This window comes from Oryzias latipes, chromosome 12 (assembly GCF_053564925.1).
Source record: "Oryzias latipes strain Hd-rR chromosome 12, Olatipes_Hd-rR_3.1".
Taxonomy (NCBI): domain Eukaryota; kingdom Metazoa; phylum Chordata; class Actinopteri; order Beloniformes; family Adrianichthyidae; genus Oryzias; species Oryzias latipes.
The window spans coordinates 30,937,756-30,959,686 of NC_136248.1; the positions used below are offsets into that span (position 1 = coordinate 30,937,756).

A 21,931-nucleotide genomic window follows, 5' to 3' on the forward strand; every position below is an offset into this window, starting at 1 on the left:
CCATTGACATGTTCTCCCTACCATGACAAAGGTGGATAAAGGTGGAAAGATTTCATGTAATCCATGGACACCAGTGAAGATCACAAATCATTGAAGAAAAAAGGTTCAGAGCACTGTCTAGTGGGTCTGGATGACCCAACTCCCAATGTTAAAGGGTTAATAATTACCATGGAAGTGTTTTATTATTATTATTTTAGAACAACTGACTTTTTGTTCGTTATTATCTCCCAGTCAAGAGTCGAACAGCCCAAGCAGACACACCTAAGTATGAAATAGAAACACAATAAATCAAAATCTATCAGTGGCCATTTGACTGTCTGTTAGCTTTTTAAAGGCTGTTTTTCTACGTTTAGTAGAATGAATTTTATAAATATAGTTCATGCTTTTTGTGTGCCACCCCAAGATGGCCCCCTACCGGCCACCCCATGAAGAATTTCTGGAGGCACCACTGCTGCAGTCACAGCCGCGCACAAGAACCGCCATTTGGTTGGGGTTGATACACCGCCGTGCGTAACCGTTACCTTAACCTTAACCTTAACCCCCCCCCCCCCCCCCCCCCCCCCCCCCCCCAGGGTCCAAGCCACCCAGAAACAAGTTCAGCACTGACTGCATGTATTTAGACAATGACATGCCAATAAATAAGTTCTAAAAAGGAAAGTAAGAAAGTCCTCAATGTGGTCCAGGGAAGGGGCTGTCAGGTTTCCCTAAATGTTCCCCTGTTTTCAAGGCCAGTCAGTGTCACACCCCCAAGAGTCATTTACCCCACTGTGATTGGTTGGTTCTTCAGCTCTGCACACAACACTGAAAAAGTGTCATTCACACAAACTGGCATTAACATTAAACTTTCTTAATAAGGTGGGGGCCGCGAGTTTGAGATCCCTGGTTTAGACCCTCCTGAGATCTTTAGGGTGTATTCGGACTGGAAAAGTCTGGACCGAGTCCTGAACCCAGGGTTTGGTCTGTATTTTGACTCCCATCAAGTGGACTCTTCTGTTTTTAACCAAAGCTTGTAAACAAAAATCACATGACTAAAGATCTCTTCAATCATTGGCTCAGGAACTACAAGGGCGGGACAAAACAACTAGAGAGACAGAAATAAGGAAAGTCCTACGTTTTCCCGTCCTTGTCAGGTTAGTTCACTTTTTCAAACTTTACAGTATATTTGGCCAATTCTAAACGTCTGTATCAACGTCAGGTTGAACACTTTTTACTTTGGTGCGATGGAAGCGTTCTGCAAGGCGGTCACTATGGTGACGACGGCTAAGAAGGTTCACTGATACGTGTCTCTGACATGTAGATTGTTGGGAAATCTGCAAGAAGTGATGTGGATCACCTTAAAAACTGTTGTAATGAGCCTGAATTCCTCCAACCACATTTCAATGAGTCCCTGTCCCTGATTGCCATTGTTGCCAATATTCTTACTCTATATCTCATAATGGCCTGGTGCGGTGGCCGTCTTGGTCCAGTTACTTCGAGAACAGATTGTATTCAGACTGAGGAATCTCAGAACAAACTGGAGCTCAGTCCGATTGGAGTCTAGGATTTATTGTTTCAGTTAGTTGTTGATGATGGACAAGGACCAGTGGGTGAGTATGGATGCTGAATATCCAACAGCGTGGTAATTCTGGAGAAGCGGCTGGGAGCAGTGGTGTGGCGTGGAGTCGTGGTGTGGCTGGAGGCTTTGGATCTTCGGTGATATTCAGTCTGCTCGTGTGGAGATTGGACCCAGGTCGGCACACGTGGAAACTGTCTGGAGAACTTGAATTTAGTACAAAGCATGGAAAGCCTAAACTAGAGAACAAAACTTGAGACCAGGTAATGCACCATAGAGGGGCAACGAGCTGGCGAAGAATGCTGGAGAAGGTTCCTCTGAAGAAGAGCAGGCAGGATGATGAGGTGAGTGCCAACAGCTGGGTCCAATCTGGAAAGCAGAGCAGAGAAGGGAGGGGGGAGGAGAGGACTCCAGGAGGCACCATGACACCACCTCCAAAGATGGGTCAGAATGCGGTTCCTGGTCCTGGACCAGGGTCCACTTGGGTGTGTTCAGACTGAAAATGTGTTCTGGATTATCAGGAGAAGGGAACTCTGGTTCACTTAAAGAGAACCAAATGTGTACCGTCTGAATACACCCTTACAGTCATCCATCATGACAACAGTGTGTCGAGTTGTTCCTCTTATCACTTTTTGTTGTTCACTTTGGGTTTGTTAAGTGTTTGTGTTAGTTTGTGTGCAGTGTTCTCCTATAAAACCCTTTTCCTGTCTGTCTGACTCGTCTGGACCGTTTCTGCTGATCCGGGACCAGAACAGCGTCTCAGACGTTTGGATTTCTCCTGATCAGTCCCTTGTCCAGCTCGGCCCTGCAGAAACCACAGCTTCTGAACGGCCTCGGGGGTTTTTGAGGTCAGGGAGAAATACTGCAGAGGTGGGGGTGGGGGGGCTCATTGTTTGACCCTGCCACCCCATCAGATCTACCAACACAGGAAACAACAGCGATCATGGCGCCCTGCTCCCTCTCACGCTCTCATCATTGTTTGTGGCTGACGCTTCAGGTAGTCGTCCTGAGAGACGCTTTCAGTCCAGACATCAGCAGATGTTCTGAATGTGGTAAAAAAAACTATATTTGATCAAATCCTCTCACTGTGATTCACATTTTTCTTATCTGAAATCATTCACCAAATCTGCCGTCTCTTTTACCGAAGACACTTCATTTCCAACATTTTCGCTCCACGTCTTTTTGAAACAGAAGATGAAAACAATCGTTGTGAGATAATAATGATGACATGTCAATGTAAGGGTGGGGTCATCTGGACCCCATAGGATAGCACAAGGGATATGTAGTAAATGACAGATGGAAGCCCTAAATGCTAAAGGTTCTCTTCTGAGAATACTGTGACTTTTCATGTTTATATTCCTCTTTATTGTCGGTTGCGTTTGTTGTTGTGTGCTACGATCACCGTCTCCGTTTTTTCAGCAGACTCCTGGCAAACTAGAACAAGCCCTGATTTTAGGAGCAGCTTTTGTGAAGATTGAAGCTTTTCGTTCAGAAACAAAGTCGTTACAGTTTCTGGGTCTTCTGCTTTCTGACGAGAACGTTTCATCAGAGGAACCTCATAAGCATCTTTTATGAATCCAAGACTTTCATAGGACAGCCCTTCAAATCTCCACAGACCAGCGCTGACACCTGCTCAGTGCGGTACTGCCCCCCTGTGGCCAACCAACCAAACCCGTCCCTGCGTGCGTGGTGGCCTGGGTGGGGCAAATCCTGCAGTCACACTCATGGATTCCCCTCATGGGTTTGATCTGATCTCATATAAAATTGCAACCAGATGATTCACTGAAACACACAAAGATTTTTCTGGCTGAGCTGTGGAGTAGTGGTTAGCCTTCTCACCTCACAGCAACAAGGCTCTAGCTCAGACCCCACCTGGGACCCTGCTGTGAGGATTTTCCATGTTCTCCGTTAAATGTGGTACAATCCACCGGCTGGAAAGAGAAACACTTTGATAAAGAGAATGTCTCAAGGTGTGAATGTGTTCAGGTATGTTCAGACTTAACTCCGCCTTTGCCCAACAGTTGTTAGGATAGGCCCCAGCACCCCTGTGACCCAGAGATGGATGGATGGATGAGGGTGTATGTTCCGTTCTATAAATGAGTCACGTCTGTGGATTGTGTTCTTCTCTTTATACAAATGTCAATTTTTACATGAACGACTGGGCTGCATGGTGGAGTAGTGGTCAGCACTTTTGCCTCACAGTGAGAAACCCTGGTTTGAATCCCAGCTGGGAGACTTTCGTGTTGTCCTCATTCACATGTGGGTTTTCTCTGGCTTCCTCCCACAGTCCAGAAACAGGCTGATAGTTCAGAATAACCCCACTTTGGACTTTTTTAAAAAGGTGATCAACTTATTGTTGGGTTATTTTAATTCAGAAAAAAGAAAAGAAAAACCACAAATTGGGTTAAAGTGAACACAAAAATATTGCATTGCTCCAAAAGAGTAACCCCAAAATACTGTGATGTGAGTGATGGACTGAAACTGTCCAGGATGAACCTTCACCCTTAAGCAGCTGGGATAGGCTCCAGCAACCCCTGACCCTGAATAGGAACAGTTTGTTTAGAAAATGGATTTATCCACTTTATCTTTTGTTTTTAATTTTTCTTTTTTATTTCTGTAAGTTTGGATTCACAGCTGGATACGATAACAGAAACACTTTTTTTTATGTGTCTATTTTTGGAGTTTTTTTTATTTCGTTTGGACTCAAATGGCCTTCCATACATCACGTCTGTTCATTCTAAGCAGAAGATCGGCTGGCTTTGAGCCTCCGCGGGGAAACACTGCCCCCACCTGTCCGTCCTCCCCCACAGCAGGCGCATATCCGCCTTTAGACCAAGATGACGTCCAGCAGCAGGTACCGGAGCCGCGCGCCTCGTTCGGGTAAGCACCCCCCTGTCAGGTGCCCCTCACGCCTTCCTCACACATGTGGTGAATGAGTCCCCGGTCCGTGCGCGGGCACGTGCACTAATCCGGGCCTGACGTGTTCTGTGCTTTCTTCCGGCCGCGCGGACACTGCTGCGGTCCGCGCCTCGCGCCTCCTGGAATCCGGCCGAATCCGCAGATGATGGGGAGGTAAGGCTCGCGCAGCGTGTGCGTGTGGGGGTGGGGGGTTACAAATGAACGAATGAACCTGCCATCGTGCTCGACTGCAGCCTTTGTTGTAGCGGCGCGTGCGGGCAGGCTCTCAGCTGTTTGTGCGCACGCGGGTCCTCCACGCGCGCCCAGCTGTGGACATCTGTAGGATCCATTCAGGCAGATGAAGCGTGGACCTGCTGGAGTTTGAGTCCAACATGCAGTCCGCCCCCAGCCCCCCAGGCCTGAAGCATTCAGCATTCAGATGAAGGAATGACCTCATTCTGGATATTTTCACTAAGACCTGCAAACTTTGACAGAACCGCTGTAAACAACAGAACCCTGAAGAAATAGTGGAAACATATTTTGACATTTGTGATCAGCTGATTGATCACATCTGTAAACATCTTTGTGTTCATGCAGCCGAAAGCTCTGCTGACGCAGAAACGGAAAACATTGGCTGCATATTCAGACCAACACATGGACACAGTCACAGGAAGTCCCTTCCACCTTTTCTCCATAGGAAAGGACCGGTTCTGGTTCTGGTTCCACTGCTTTCTGGAGATGACGTCTTTGTGTTCTTCACTCGGGTTCTCCTGTCCATGTCTGATTATCAGCCCATAGAATGAAGGAAATCCCTGATTCCAGTTTTCTGAAACACCGGAACAACGATCCCAAAGTCAGAAAACACGACGTCAGTCATCTGGACCAGTTCGGTTTTAAAACGTTCAATCCGGTGATGCAACTGAACTAAAGAGGTTCTTCAGTTCGGACCACTTTAGAGAGTCAGTAGGAGGTGCAGATGTTCTGGTTCTGCATCATCCGTCCCACATCCCAGTCCTTGGGTCTGGGAAGATGGTCCATGTGAAACCAAACCATCTCAGAGAAAGACTGAGTGCACAGCAGATGTTTACTAAGATGACTAAATCCAGTGAAGCTGTGACAGAAGCTAGTAGCTACGTTGTGGCTTTGGAAACGGCCCAACGTAGCGAGACCTTAAGTGACAGGGGGGTTTATAAAAACAGTAAATGCTGAAAGTAGCTGACATTGTTTGTCCAGAGCAACAGAAAGTCTGTCAATTGATACAATTACCAGAGGAATAGAAGATCTGGACAGCAACCTCTGGGAAAACATCTGGAGGTTCTGCTTAACTGTGCAAATGACACTTGGTCATTAAAGTCATTAAAAACAACTTTTTTTTTAATCTTTTTTTTTCCACCAAAATTGGTTCCCAGTCTAATGTGGAGTTCCTAATCTGGCCCTGTTACAAAAACTTTGAGGACCCTTGAGCTAAAGAGCTAAAGTGAATGGAGACGCCTCAGTAAAAACACCCCTTGTGGTCACTTGGTGAACTGCACCAAACTGTAGTGATGGACTTTTTCGTTTTGTTTTTTATTATTTTTTTTTAATTTGCAAAATTCAACCATAACAAATAGAACAAAAACGTAATTATTTATTTTAATTTCTTTCAAAGACAAAAATTGGAGACAAAACCAGACAAATCCTGTTGGAAATTTTTGGACAGTAAATATTCCTGCATGAAGAAAATGGTATTTAAAGGCTAAACTCACGTCAGGGTTTGGTCCTTTTCCCACCACAATGAACTCACGTTTATTTGAAATATTACCTCATAAAAATTATTTCTTTTACTAAAAACAAGTCAGAGGGAAACTCGGAGGAAACTGGGCGCAGCGACGCTTCGTCTGCAGCGCAGAGACGGAGGAATCCCCGCTTTCCTGCAGTTTCAAACGCACCACATTTGGCTGCTTTTGTGTGGGTGACACTTTCAAGCGCTTCCCTGGACGGAAATGTCAATACACAAACACACACAGACTCACAAACACACACACAGACTCACAGACACACACACAGACTCACAGACACACACACAGACTCACACAGACTCACAAACACACACACAGACTCACAAACACACACACAGACTCACAAACACACACACAGACTCACACACAGACTCACAAACACACACACAGACTCACACTCCTTCTGGTGGATTTAATTTTCTGCTCCACATTAAATCCAACGTTAAAAGCTTTGCTGCTTCCCACAAAAACATGGAATGCATTCGGGGGTGGGGGGGTGGGGGGGGGGGGTGGAGCTCCCGTTTTCTCCGTTTTACATGATTCAAATGCCCCCACCCCCCACCCCCCGCTACTACACCCGCCCCATGCATTCTGAATCCTGCTGAGACCCTTGGGATCGCTTCCCTCCTGTCCTCCATCTGCCTCGTCAGTGAAAGGAATCATGGGAAATGACCTACTAACACAGCACCCCCCACCCACCCCCTCTCTGCCGTGTTTGTTTGTTTGTTTGTTTGTTTTCAGGATAAAGAATATGTCGGCTTTGCGACTCTGCCCAACCAGCTGCACAGGAAGTCGGTCAAAAAAGGCTTCGACTTCACGCTCTTGGTGGCAGGTGAGTGTGTGTGTGTGATTTTGTGTGTGTGTGTGTGTGTGCACAGGTGTGTGATGACATCATCACCGTCTGGTCGACCATTTGTTTGTTTATTTGGCAGGAACGTTGCACGTTACAATGCGTCTCTGCAAATGTACCAGAGGTGGCCAACAGGCCCTAAAAACGACATGACAACAGCAACAACAACAACACAACACAGACATACACAACAGTTAATGTAACGACATTATGAAAGGAAACAAATGCTCTATAAATATAAATGAGCAACAGGAACAATAGTAACAGGTAATAAATATGAACCAGAACAACAACGTACACCTATGAGCTAGAAATTACGGTGGATACGGTTGGATACACGTGCGCGCGCGCGCACGCACACACACACAATGAATGAAAGAAGGCCGGTCCGCTGAAGCAATATTCAATACTGTCCTCCTTTTATTAGATCAGGAGAAAGAAGAATACACAGCTTTCGTTGAGTTTTCCCCTACTGGACTGATTTAGCACCCGATCCGATGATTTTTCAAAATAAAAGATAGTTCAGACTAATAATGAAAGGATTGATAAACACAGACACCGATCCATGTAGCGATCAGACCATTCATTCTTTGTCTGTGTGTGTGCGTGCGCGCGCGTGTGTTGGGGACTTCACGTGCATGTGTGAGGGGAGGGAGCGGAAGAAATGAGAGCAACGCGCGTGCAGCGACAGAGAGGGTTGGGAGGGAGGAGTGTGCCTACATATTGTGTGTGTAAGGAGAATCGTCATAGAGAAAGTTTCTGGCAACACTGCTGCTAGCTTCTCTTGTAGCAATAACATGCTCCCTCCACAGCTCACTGTGACATTACCTTCTGTTGAGTAGTTAGCCGCTCAGCCCAGTGGACATTTCAGAATAAAAGCACTTCAATTGCTGCTTTACTTCCGTTGTGAGTTAAAGTGTTGCGAGGTAAGTTAATGTGTTGTGTTTTGACCCTTCTGGGCCATGAGTTAATGTCTTGTGTTGTGAGTTAATGTGTTGTGTTGTGAGTTAACGTGTTGTGTGTAAAGTTAATGTGTTGTGTTGTGAGTTGTTGTGTTGTGAGTTAATTTGTTGTGTTGTGAGTTAATGTGTTGTGTTGTGAGTTAATGTTTTGTGTTGTGAGTTAATGTGTTGTGTTGTGAGTCAATGTGTTGTGTTGTGAGTCAATGTGTTGTGTTGTGAGTCAATGTGTTGTGTTGTGAGTTATTGTGTTGTGTTGTGAGTTAATGTGTTGTGTTGTGAGTTAATGTGTTGTGTTGTGAGTTAATGTGTTGTGTTGTGAGTTAATGTGTTGCGTGTAAAGTTAACGTGTTGTGTGTAAAGTTAATGTGTTGTGTTGTGACCCTTCTGGGCCACCGTAAGAAATTGACTCTGTGAACAACAACAACAACACTATTAATAAACAAACAAAGCATTGATTGAAATATGAGCAGATTTTTAGTGGAGAGATGCTGCAGAGACAGAAAACTGATAGTTTGAAGAATGAAAGCAGCAGAACAGATTCTGTTCTGCCGTCATTAAAGCAGGTGATGTGACGGCAGAAACACAATCACTAAAATACTAAAACAACAACACAAATACACAATCCTCACAATGATACGCTGATAGACTGTGACTGTTGATCCACAAACATCAATCACAAAAAAGTAAAAAACTCCTGACACAATATATAGAAAAGTGAAACGAGGATAGCAAACAGAAAATAAGAAACTGAACAGAAATTCTGCAAACCTCTAACAAAATAAAAGCTTCTAAGAAAGAAAAAAAATGAATAAAGGCTGAACAAATGCAGAATGTACTGAAGATATTTATGGAAACAGGAATAAAAATCAGTCAAAATTAGTAGTTGATTAATTAACGTGAAAAAAAAATGAAGGAAAAAAGGAAAAGGAAAAGGAAAAAAACTCAAATGTTTTTTGTGTTGAATTAGTTTATAATATAAATAGAGATTATTTCACTAAACTGCATTTTTATTTTGTGTCAGACGCTTCAACAAAAGTGATAAAACTGAAGGCGGACACACGCGCACACACACACACACACACACACACAAGCACACACACACCTTCCTCTCCATCTTCTGTGAAATTGTGTGTTTTTGTGTTCAGACTTTAAAGGAAGGAAACGCTTCACACTCAGAGTGAGAATGCAGCTCTAAGCTCAGAGAGGAATAAACTCAAATCTCTACATTTTTAATGATCCGTTTAGCTTCTTTTTTTCATTCCAGAGGCTTAAATCTTTCAAACATATTCATTTATTATTTATGGCAGACTTCTGCCATATATAGGGTTGGTCTTAAGTTAGAACAGGAGGTAATGTTGCTTAAATTAAACGTTTCATTGTATTTTTGCAGACTAACTCACTAAATCAACAGTTTGACACCCCACTGTAGCCAAATGTTGTAGATACCTTCAACAAAATCAATATTTCTGATCTCTGCAGGCGAGGCGGGTTTGGGGAAATCCACACTGGTCAACAGCCTCTTCCTCACCGACTTGTACAAGGAGAGGAAGCTGCTGAACGCTGAGGGTGAGGGCGGAGTCTAGCCGACCGCCGCTTTGTTTCCTCGTCTTTTAATTCGCTCTAATGTTCGCCGCTCGTTTCCGCCCGTGAAGAGCGCATCAAACAGACGGTGGAGATCACCAAGCGCACGGTGGACATCGAGGAGAAGGGCGTGAAGCTGAAGCTCACCATCGTGGACACCCCCGGCGTTGGAGACGCCGTCAACAACACGCAGTGGTGAGACGGAGGCCTGCCTCTGACAGCCGGCGCTTTACTTTGAAAATCCTCCCACAGGAATGGAAAATTCTTTTTAGTTAAAAATGAGGTTGTACTTTTGATTAAAAAAAAAACTTTGTTTTTTTGAATTAGTATTCCTTGCCATAAACATTAAACTGAGTTGATGTAGTGTTTTAAAAAGTTCAAACTTTAGCAGCAGAGCTTCGTCTTTACTGACTGCAGTCTCAGGGAGGACACTCTACCACAAGGCCACTGAGCTGGTGGGCAGACGTAGAACAGTTGGCTGTTGACCTTTCTGATCAGAAGATTGCCGGTTCGGTTCCCACGCCCAACAACCCTTGTGCCTGTGTGTGGAAGGGTTGTTGGGCAAGACCCGGACGCCCACGTTGCTCCTGGTGGTGATCGGTTGGCGCCAGTGTTCGGCAGCGGAGCCACCATCAGTGTGTGAATGTGTGTGACCCCACTCCCAACATTAAAGTGCCTTGGATGGCACAAGGGTTGCAGGAAGGTAGAATATATTAGTATACTCCATTTACCAGTTCTCATTTACACTGATGACCTGTACCAGTTAATGATGTTTTTGGACCGTGGCCCTAAAAGTTCATTTTGTTGCCGTTTATTTTAAGACGGTCTGAATCTCAAGCAACAGACCGACAGAAAGACGTGGTTGTTCTCGTTGGCAGCTGGAGGCCGGTCACAGACTATATCGACCAGCAGTTCGAGCAGTACTTCAGGGACGAGAGCGGCCTGAACAGGAAGAACATCCAGGACAACAGAGTCCACTGCTGTCTGTACTTCATCTCCCCGTTTGGACAGGGGTAACTCAAACACGCTCTCGCGCCCCTTTGTACCCTCACACGACCTCACCCGACTTCTCCTGCAGGCTTCGTCCGATCGACGTGGAGTTCATGAAGGCCCTCCAGGATAAAGCCAATGTGGTTCCAGTCATCGCCAAAGCCGACTGCCTCACTCCCCTGGAGATAAAAAAACTCAAAGAGCGGGTAAGACCGCAAAGAGGGGCAGGTGTTGGACTCTGCTCTGCCTCTGAAGGCAGGAGGACACTGACCTACATCGGCTAAACGTACCATCTGATCGCTCTTTCAGGTCAGGGAGGAGATCGATAAGTACGGCATCAAGATATATCAGTTTCCTGACTGTGACTCAGATGAAGACGAGGAGTCCAAGCAGCAAGACAGAGAGCTGAAGGTCAGATTTGTTCTAAGTGGCTGACTCTAAAAGACTGAGTGGGTTTCAGTTGTGGGGGAGCCGCTGCAGTGAGGTTCCCCAGACCTCCCACTCCCAGTTGTGGCTCCTACTGAGAGAAACCGAAGCATTCCTGCGGGACGATATCTCCTGCATGCCCAGAATCTGACACTGTGGCCTCCCATAAGAGGTCTGAGCCACCCTAAGAAAGAAGCTCATTGGTCACCTGGTTCTGTGATGTCTTACAATTCACAGCCCAAGGACCAAGGTGAGGGTAGGAGGTGAGAGCCTTGCTTGACCACTGCAGACCTGCACTGGTCCATTGGTCAAACCACTCCAGCGATCACTCTGGGTCCGAACCTGATGAGGCCAAAAGCAGCACATCTGCTACAGACACGCTGCCAAATCCAAAGACTTCCTCAGTTTGGCTACACCAGAAAAAAAATGTACATGAACATTTTCTCTCTCCAGGTCCACTGAGTGGTCTACAGCCTTGATATTTTTTGCGGGCCCCGTAGAGGTTTGTCGATTTTTCACTCGTGTCCACCCATAAGGACAGTTGGGACAAAGGCTTTATTGGGGCACCCGAAAGGGTAACGTGGTCAAACACCATCTTCAAGTTGAAAACAACACGTGTGAAACAGATGTACCACATCCTTTAGAGGTTCCAGTGTGGCAGAGAAGGTCCAGTAATGGTTCCTCCAGAACAGAGCAGGTCCTGCTGCTGATTCCACCCCCAAAAACACCAGCTGCTCCAAACTGAACTGTAAAAACATGGATGACAAAGACGGTCTTGGTTTATGTGTTTCAGTCCTGCGGAAACATCTGACATTCGTGGGTTTTTCTGTTTTTCAGGAGAGCATCCCATTTGCCGTGATCGGCGGGAACACAGTGATTGAGGTTCGAGGTCAGAGAGTGAGAGGGCGTCTGTACCCGTGGGGCGTGGTGGAGGGTAAGACTCAGGACCGAACGCCGCCTGGCTCGGCCTTCGTGCCCGGTACCGCTGTGATGTGGATCTCCTGCTGTTTTCAGTGGAAAACCCGTCCCACTGCGACTTCGTCAAGCTGAGGAACATGCTGATAAGAACGCACATGCACGACCTGAAGGACACCACCAACGACCTCCACTACGAGAACTACCGAGCTCAGGCCATCCAGAACATGACCAGGTCTGCACGGGGCAACACTCGCCAATCATTTTATTCCTGGAGAACAAATTACAGCAAAAAGTCAATTAAAGTCAATCAGGAAACACATGGGGCACAATTTAGGAGATCAACCAAACGCCCGCCTTATTGCCCCCAATCACCTGGATCAGGTGACTTCAGTCCGTCCGAGTCCGACGTTGTCTAAAGCAGCGATAACTGGAAAACAGGCGGATTGGTTCTGTAGATCCAAGCGGGAACATTTCCACTTCCTTCTTCAGGCTGGTTGGAAAATAGGAAGTGAAGCCAGAGCACTTCTCTTTGTCCCCACTAGGTGGTTTGGTTTTATTAACACTCTGTTAGCATTCACTGCATTTGAAAACGGCCCAACAGATAAAATGTTTTTACTTTGGCTTCAACCCTTTTATCTCTTCCTGTTTGGAAGTCAGATACTTTTATTTTGAAGTTAATTTACCTGATTGATGCAATGAGTTGTATTGTAAATCATAATAACAGCTTTATATATATTAATTAAAGTCTAAATCGTTTATTCTGAAAAGTTCAAGCGTGCTGTATTCAACATTTTTTCTATTGTAAAAGATTTCGTTTCTTTTTTTCATCCAGTTTTTTTATGACTTAGAAAGTGTAAATCATTTGTAGTTGCCTACGTTTCACAGATTCATTTCTTCAATTATTAAGCCAAATGTTATTTTGGATCAGACAAACTGTAAAGCTTTAAATGTTCTGAGTTCAGCAGAACCCGATCAGAACCGGAGAACCATCAGGAGCAGATGAAGGTTTAGATCAGAGGTTTTTGGAGAAGGTCTCAGCCACAATGTTGTTTTTTTCTTTTGATTGTTTTGTAAAAATAATCAGAAAGGTTTAGGTTGCATAACTGCTGGTGTGTGAGTTTCAGCAGGACTCTATAGCGCCCCCTGCTGGCCGCCGGGGTTCTCAACCAGTTTTGTCTAAAAAAAAAAGGGGGAATGTTTCTTCGTCTTCATGACCTTTAACGGAAAACCGCTCACCCTGAAGTCTGAGACTGACCCCCCCCCCCCCTCCCCCAATGTTCTCACCCTGCAGTAAGATGAATGCAGACAAACGGGTTGAGAGTCCGATTCCCATCCTGCCACTGTCCACGCCAGACGCGGAGACCGAGAAGCTCATCAAGATGAAGGATGAGGAGGTGAGTCGAAACGCCGCAGGTGTGTGAGAGACGCCGCCGGGCGGCTGACGTCTGCTTTTCTGCGCAGCTGCGGAGGATGCAGCAGATGCTTCAGAAGATGCAGCAGCAGATGCACGAGCAGGACCTGTGACCTGTGACCTCCTCGGGGACCGAACCGCTCCCGCCTGCGCACCGACGAACCCACCAATGACGAACCCACCGATGATGGCATGCTTTCATTTTTACGCAGTCTTTAGCCAAGAGAGTCTTGTCAGGCAATAGAGAGTAGCTTAGCGCACAAGAAGCCAACATTCTGTTTTCTACTTGAGGCGTTGCAGAGGAACGAAGCCGCACTTCTGTATTGTCCCGCTGTAAACGTACACAAAATGAGGAAAATGCTCAGAAATGAATGTGCCAATATCAAACTTTCAACAATTATTTATGCCTGCTGAGAAAATTCAATATCTTATTTCATTTGTGGAGCTTTTTAGGTACAAAGAGACAAGAACACATTTTTTCTTCTTCTAAGCTTTTACATTTTTGCAAACGTGTCCCTAAAAATCACAGCCGTAAGGTCAACTTTACACAACAGCTCTAGTTTTCACTTTTAGACTCCTCAAAGGTGAAGAAGTTATTAGTCAAAGACACAAAAAGCAGATCTTTCCGTCACTTTTTTGTAGTTTCTGAAGTTTCCAGGATTTCTAAGCATCCTAATCACAAAAGCTTTTTTATCCACTTTGCATGAAGGGAAAAAATGACAAGAGAGGCACGACGGAGGTGGAGTCCTGATATGGGACTGAACTGAATGCATGGTTTTATCACCGTTCTGAGAAACTAAAGCGTCCATAGAATCATTTTAAAGCAGGAGGCCTGCTGTGGCAGTGCTGCAGTTTGGCTTTTACTTAAGGATGCAGATCATCTTTTAGTTTAAGTGAACGTCCGTTTTCTCCTGTTCCATCCGTCTGGATTAAAGTAAAATAAAAAATCTTTACTGAGAAAATCTGTAATATCCAACTTATCAGCAAAACATCAATCATTTTTTATTTCTGAACATTACCTTAATTGTGTTTGTAAAAGGTTCAGAGCAGAGATGTAGTAGTTTGTGGACTATTTATCCCACAATAAAAAACTGAAAGTTTGCATTTTGGTTGAATGATAATAAAATAATCAGAATAATAAATGGATGTGCTGCTTTGTTGTCTTCTTTTATCTGTTTTGCTTATTGTGTTCGGATTTGGTCATTTTTTTTAACCTTTACATGACGTAATTTTCAAAAATTTTAAAAACTCCATATTTAGTTTTGTCTGAATAGGATAAAAAAAAACATTTATGCATGCAAGAATAAAAAAAAGTGGCAAGTTTTATTTAGTTTAAATGATTTTGTGTTTCTAACAGATCAAATACACAGACAATAGTTTTTGATAATTATAGAAAACGTTAACTGGGTTGAACACTGAGGTATAGCATTACATCATCTGCATAGAATTGGACTTCTTTGCTGTGGCGCCTGATAACTGACCTTAAACACTGCAGGTTCATGTGTCGGAAAATTGAACCATTTCCCTTTTGGAAACATTTGCCTGAGTGTAGTCCAAACAAACAAATCTCTGTCATTCATTCTGGTTTACAACTTTAGTTTTTCTGCTTTCTTCTGCTGAAATCTTTACATTTCTTTTGTGATTTTGGAGGGGGGGGGTCCATGTTCAGTTCCACTGTGGGACAGTTCTGTGGATGCAGATCTGTCCGCGTCAGGACGGTGCGTAGTCGTGGTTGGGGGGTGGGAACAGGTTCTCAGAGCAGCTGGGAACGGCCCTGCACCCCCCCCTTCCCGCCACTGCTGTGAATGTTTTTCCACAGAAAGGGGGGGCGTCTCCGGGATCCGTCCTGACAGGACCGTGAACATGCCGCGGCTCGGCGCCGTCCCCTCAGCGCGTCAGTGAGCGGTCGGACTCGGGGCCACAGCCGCACGCCGGGATGGAGCGCAGCGACGGCGGCGACCATGACAGCGGCTCCCCGCAGAACACGATGTGGAAGCAGATCCAAGCCCGCGCGAAGCCGCTGCTGCTCAGCCCCAAGCTGGGCAACCGAGACCCGGACGAGCGCAGGGAGCGCAGCGGCTGGGTGTTCCGGAAGATCAAGCGCCGGGACCACGCCGCTCTGGACCGGGTCATCTCGTCGTCGCAGCCCGACCTGCTGTCCGCCGCTCAGGTGGAGGCGGAGGAGGAGGCGCCGCTCTGCGGCACAGCGCCCGGTGGCGGCGGCGCTCCGGCCCGGGAGAAGCTGCACTCCTCCGTTAGACGCAGGTCCGCCGCGGGCGGGAAGAAGCCCACGGTGGCGCAGCTGGTGCAGTCCCACCACAAGAGCTGCTCCGTGGGCTCCGCAAACCTCGAACTGTCCGAGCCTGCGAGCGGCGGCGCGGCGGCCGCTGCAGCGGCGGAGGCGGCGCGGGAGCGCGCCGGGCCGGTGAGTCTGGTCCCGGTACGGTTCGGTTGGGTTTGGATGAGAAGCTCCGGGGCGGTAAACTCCTGAAAACAATCTATAAGCACGTGCGTAAAAGAAACAGTGATTTTAGGAAAGAAAAAATATTAAAACCAGTTGGAAAGATGTTGGAGTCTCAGACATCCATCATCCATCCATCCATCCTTCCTGAAAGGAACAGGATCGTTAGGTCTGAGGAACATCTGAGAATTGATGAACTCAGATTTGGACTTTTTACTGTCACTTTCCTCTCATTGGTCATATGATGGGTTTGTCATCTAAGACCCCACAGAACCCACATGTGGTCCCAGAATCAAGTTCCAGTAAAACCAACAACAGGATCTGACCTCCATGATTCCAAAGTCTGGATTCTTTTTATAGTAAAGAAGAATAAAAATGATTTGAAATTTTGGCTCAAAAAAAACAAACGTGTTCAGAACTTTTTGGGTCGTTGGTCCTTGACCTGAGGAGGACCGGCGTGAAGAGGGAACTTAGCCTTCCGTAGGATTAGGAATGCGAGTAGCGATTGATTAGTGATCAGAAAAGTGTGCCTGAAAAAAAAGTCTTTGGCGATGAGGTCTTGGGATGAAGTGAGATCAAAGGTGAATAAACATCCAGGTGAAATCCGGGCTGATGAGAAGTCCAAAGTGCAGAGAGAGAGAAAAGCATTCACGAATTTAGAGGTGAACATCTGATTCTGATTGGCTGAGAGGAAAGGCGGGAAATCTCGCTGTTGGTTCAGAGTGAAGGCCTAACTGATGATGGCGACGCAACAACACAATGTAGCTGGAAGTGAGGTAGATCTCAGGAAAGCTCCACTTAAACATGGCAGCATTGGTATTCGTGTACCAATCAGTGACGTGCAGACGAGTTTAACGTTTTAACACAGGAGATGACGCGCAACGAACACCGATTTACCTCAAAGTCCGTTTTTCCCCGCTGTTTTTATCTTTATTGATTCTATAAAGTTAGCAGACATTAAACCTCATGAACCCCATAGAATAGCAAACATTTTATTTCAAGAAAATAATTGATTTTCAAAAACAAGAGCTGAATGTTTCCATGGAAACTAGGACAACTGGAGCGTAGCGAACTGCCAGAGATGGTGGGAAATGTTCTTTGACGGACACCAACAAAGTTGAGTGGTTGATGTGTGATTGTACCTTCATATAAAATAACATTCAAGATGAAAATGCTTAATTAGCGTTTTTGGGAATCTGACATCACAAAAGCAGCAATTGATCACTTTTTGATGTGGAAGCAGAACAAATGGATGAAATGTTCTTCTCAAACTTCAGCCTCAGTTTTTTTTTTTTTAGATAAAATAATCTCAGCAAAGGAAAAAAATAAAAATAAAAGAAGTTTGTGGAAAAATATCAGCACGGAAACTTAAAATGAATATTTGCTGAATGTTTTGAATCTGTAAACCGTCCAAGGCGGAACCCCAACCTTCACCCACCACTGGGATAGGGATAGGCTCCAGCAACTCCCAAAGGGAGTGGGCAGGTTTGGATGATTCATCCTGGGGTCAGAAGGTCACATTGTGGTTTGCTAACACAGCCTCTAAAACAGCTGAAGACACCAGAGACGTTGAACTTGGTTGGACCCGTTCTGGTCAACTTTTTAGCTAAAGGTCTTTATTTGGGGGGAAAAAAGACTGAAAGCCTTTTTTTTTTGCTGCTATCAGATTACACAGCTGTCAATCCTGAAGGATTATGGGTAGGGAAAGTTCAAATGTTGATCATCTGAGCAGAGATGACATCCTGACTGTCAGGAATGACGGTTCCTCCTGAGTTTAGTTCTGGTCCGGTTGGTCTCTCATGTCTGCGGCTCAGACACCGAAAGGGTTCAAAAGAGCAGCAGAAAACGACCGCGGGAGTCGTTTTTGTCCTGAAGGAGGGAATTGTTGGAGGATCGGAGTTACTTTTGTTTACAGCTGCAGCTGAAAGCAAAAAAAAAAATCAGACCGACAAACAAAGATGGAGTCGTTGCAGCTGCCATCTGCTCCCCGGTTTCTGCTGCACACGGACTAGTTTTTTCAGCCGTGTAGGAGTACCGTCAAGGGAGACGAGGATGTGGTTCTGATTAGACCCAGATGATCTACTCCTGTTAGTGGGAGAGCAGACTTACATAACTCTGCCTCCTGACTGACAGAAGAGCAGAAATCCTCAAACACAAAGGCGGTGAAACTGAAGAACCAGCTGCAGACCTCAGTGATTGGTCCACAGGCTCCCCGTCATTGGTTCCTGTGGTTCAGCGACAGCACTTTTTCAAACTGTTTGGACATTTCTGGAATGGCTGGACAGTCAGACTTTGTCCTCCATGAAGGTAACGGGCCGACAGCCAATCAGCTTTCTCCTGCTTTTCACAGCAATGTTGAGGAACCAGCTTAGTGTGATGTCAAGACACACTTGTGGGTCATTTTCCTGATGGAGGACATATGTCAAGAAAATTAAGCTTAAAAAATGTATTTCTGAGGATTTCTTTATTCAAGTCATGAATCAGAAGTAGACGAAAAAAATGGTGTTCAGAGAAAATCGTATCTGCGACATAGAAAATATGTTGGAGGGGCCACAAGCTCTCAGCGGCAGGGAGGGGAAGGGGGGCGGGGTTGCCCTAGGCTAATGTCTCTGCCCACAACCGCAGGGATGAATTTTTATTTTTACACACCTCCTGCTGCTCTGCAGAAACTATGTCCTAAAAAAACAACATCATCATCATGAAAAGACCACTGGGAACGCTGTGGAAACAGATCAGAGGGAGACTTTAACCCTTGTGCTATCCTATGGGGTCCAGATGACCCCCCCTTCCATTGACGTGTTCTTCCTACCATGACAAAGGTGGATAAAGGTGGAATGATTTCATGTAATCCATGGACACCAGTGAAGATCACAAATCATTGAAGAAAAAAGGTTCAGAGCACTGTCTAGTGGGTCTAGATGACCCAACTCCCAATGTTAAAGTGCCTAGGATAGAACAAGGGTTAAACACGGCAGACTTTCATCTTTTTGAGAACGCCTTTCAAAGTATTCCCACAAGTTTTTTGTTTTTTTTTACTTAATGTAAAATAACACATGGACCATCAGTAAAAACACAATGAACTGGGTCTTTTTTTATATGAATGAGGACGATAAAGTGATGAATCTGACAGCAAACGGACCGCTTGTGTTTACTGGATGCAGGAGAAATGTGGGATTTCCTGCTGTGGGTGATGGTGATTGGATATTGAACTCAGGACAGTGAGAAATGTTGATCAACCTCACATCCTCCAACTTTCAGTTTGAAACCAAACCACAAACTGAGTGAAGCTCTGAGGAAGGTCACCTGTTGGACTGGCCGTCCTTTTTAATGCACGTTTATTCTTGTTCAAGCAAATTCAAAGTTCAAATAAAGAAACTTTATGGAAAAAAAGTTTGATTTCATTTGAACTTAAATAGCTAAAACAAGTTAAAACCATTTAACTAACCAACTAAATTTAATTATTTACAGTATATTTTATAAACTCAAAGCAAAAATAAACACTTAAATACAGTTTTTTTAAATCAATGCTGGTATTTAGGTTTTCTTCAGCTCTTTTGTAGAATATCAACCCAACATGCAGCATTTCAGTCAACATTTTTAAGATTGTTCAACTTTTCACTGCGTTTCCACTCTTTGGTTAATTTAACATCAAACTGTTCAGTTGGTGTTTTTCTGTTGTTCACAGTTTATGAGTCTCAGATGAAACTACAAGCAAACGTCACGACGTTTTTCCATAAACAAACTGAACAGAAGAAGAAAACAGCTCAAGTCGGACGGACCTGAACCAAACTGAACTGAACTGAACTGAACTGAACTGCAGGCAGAGCCTTGAATTCTGCTTTAGGGTCGTTACCAAACGGGGAGCAGCTGTGGAGACCCAAAACCAAATCAGGTGTGAAGAAGACACCTTTGGTTGAATAAAGCAACAAGTCCTGACTGAAGCTTATGGCCTTTTCCACGTTTCAGGCGCCATCAGAAGGAGGTGAAGTCAGTTAGTCCTCCATGTTCACATCATCTACAGAAAAACACGGTTGGATAAAAAAAAAACCTGTTTCTGAATATTTATCAACTGAATCCATGAATTTGGAAATCATTCAAGCAATCAAAGCAAAAATAATAATAAGATGAAACAGACAAACAGCAGGGAAAAAAATACATATATATCTATATCTAGATTATATATACATACACATATATACATTCATGCATTTTTATTTATACATAGATCTATCTATCCATCTATATATACATATGGATATATTTATGTAGATGTAAACTTTATAAAAAAATACATATATGAACATTTTTCAAACTCAATGCATGGCAGTCTTTACAGTCTTTACTGGATCCGTAAAGCTAGGTTCACATCCGGCACGGAAACAAGTGTCCAAGCGACCACTTTCAATGAAAAGTCTATGTAGACACACGTATATGTTTGTTTCGGGCTCACTTATTCACATGTCACTAAGTCTGTAACCCTTGTTCTATCTTAGATGACCCCCCCCCCCCCCCCCCCCCCCCCCCCCTTCCATTAACGTGTTCTCCCTACCATGACAAAGCTGGATAAAGGTGGAAAGATTTCATGTAATCCATGGACACCAGTGAAGATCACAAATCATTGAAGAAAAAAGGTTCAGAGCACTGTCTAGTGGGTCTAGATGACCCAACTCCCAATGTTAAAGTACCTTGGATAGCACAAGGGTTACAAACGTTTTTGGACTCTGTCGCTTCCCAATCTGTAACGGCTACCCGATCCGTCCATTTTATGGTCAGGGTATGTCTTCGGATGTCAATTACATCTTAAAATTAACTAACCTCTTAAAATGTTTAGAATAAGGAAAAAATACTCCTCCCCCAGGGGAGGGGTCAAATGCGGAGAACAAATTTCACACACCTAGAAGCATGGGACTTTAACTTTAACGTTGATTGTATGCTAACATTTTTGTTTACATATTGACAACAACAAAAAAATGAAAGAAAAAAGAAGTGCAATCTTGCTAAAGACTGCAAATGTTTTCTTCTTCTTCTGTTTTGTTTGACGGCAGTTTGCTCCCCAAGTAAGAGGATACAGCACCCCTTACTGACATTTATTAACTCAGTTAACACAAACACGTCATGACCGGCATAAGCGGCTGCAGCAGCCCAGGACATCTCCTCAGAGTTAAATAAGATCACTTTTTCTCTTTTCCTGTTGCCAAGACATAAAAAATCAAAACGATCGGAGAGAATGGCTCCAAGATGCGTGATAGAATGGCTGTCATTCTGTCTCGCATCTTCGAGATTTTCATGGTCTGCAATGACAACAACCTACAGTAATACAGTGTTGCATTTGGGCAGCTTTTTATTTTATTTTTCAGAGCTGTAATCCTGACGGTGGACGCTCTCCATTGCTGAGGAAAATATAAATTCATGAGTTAATCGACAGTCGTAACGGAGGCAGAACTGTTGGAAAATGTTACCAGTGGCTGATCTTTATTTCTTTTTGATGTTTTGATAATGAAATACTGTACAAGGTTTACAATCTTGAAAAAACAAAAGTACTAAATGTCACAATGTTGGTTAGATAGACTTAGTGGAAGTGGCTTCATATTTGCGCATTCGTGGACGGATCAGGTAGCCGTTACGGTTTGGGTAGTAATCTGAATCATTTGAACTTTGACCAATAAGGGACTCAACTTTGGTAGTGATGTATGAGTACGGTCCTTTTTAATTCACTGATGTACCAACCGTTTAAAAATAATCAATCATAAAGGAGAAAATATCAATTACGGTTTATGCTGGAATTATATCACACCAAGTCTTTCGTGTATCGGAATAAAGCATTAAAAAAAAAGTCTGTAGCAAGATATACAAGATTTGCTCTGTTATGACATTTCACACCCAGCCTCTTCCAACTGCAGGTGGCAGACATGCGCTTGTATCAGGTAGCAACGGTCTAAAGTGAAACCCACATGCTAAACGCACATTCAAGAACGCACCACACACGCTCTGTGTGTATGTGGCATGATGGCTACATGCGTGAAAATGCATCTACGTCCGCTAAAGCATTTTACAGTCAGAGTATGTCTTCAGATGTTAGTAACAAAAAACAACAAATACAGTAA

General features: G+C 44.5%; 2 protein-coding genes across 7 annotated transcripts in view; both read left to right on the forward strand.

Annotated features, from left to right (window-relative positions):
- The first annotated feature begins 4,324 nt into the window (after positions 1–4,324).
- On the forward strand, positions 4,325–14,508 carry septin5b (septin 5b). Its single transcript, XM_004074468.5, has 12 exons — positions 4,325–4,432; positions 4,614–4,624; positions 6,970–7,060; positions 9,520–9,606; positions 9,693–9,816; positions 10,500–10,634; positions 10,700–10,817; positions 10,921–11,022; positions 11,875–11,971; positions 12,052–12,187; positions 13,247–13,349; positions 13,417–14,508. Exons 1-12 carry the CDS (start codon positions 4,390–4,392, stop codon positions 13,477–13,479), a joined length of 1,110 nt encoding a protein of 369 aa, XP_004074516.1. The 5' UTR covers positions 4,325–4,389; the 3' UTR covers positions 13,480–14,508.
- Positions 14,509–15,161: 653 nt separating this feature from the next.
- mctp1b (multiple C2 domains, transmembrane 1b) overlaps positions 15,162–21,931 on the forward strand; it is a 33,982-nt gene continuing 27,212 nt past the window's right edge. For all 6 annotated transcript variants that reach the window (XM_023960555.2, XM_023960557.2, XM_023960558.2 and 3 more), the window contains exon 1: positions 15,162–15,791. In XM_023960555.2, coding sequence (XP_023816323.1) covers positions 15,303–15,791 — 489 coding nt within the window. In that variant the 5' untranslated portion in view covers positions 15,162–15,302. The remainder of the gene's footprint in view (positions 15,792–21,931) is intronic.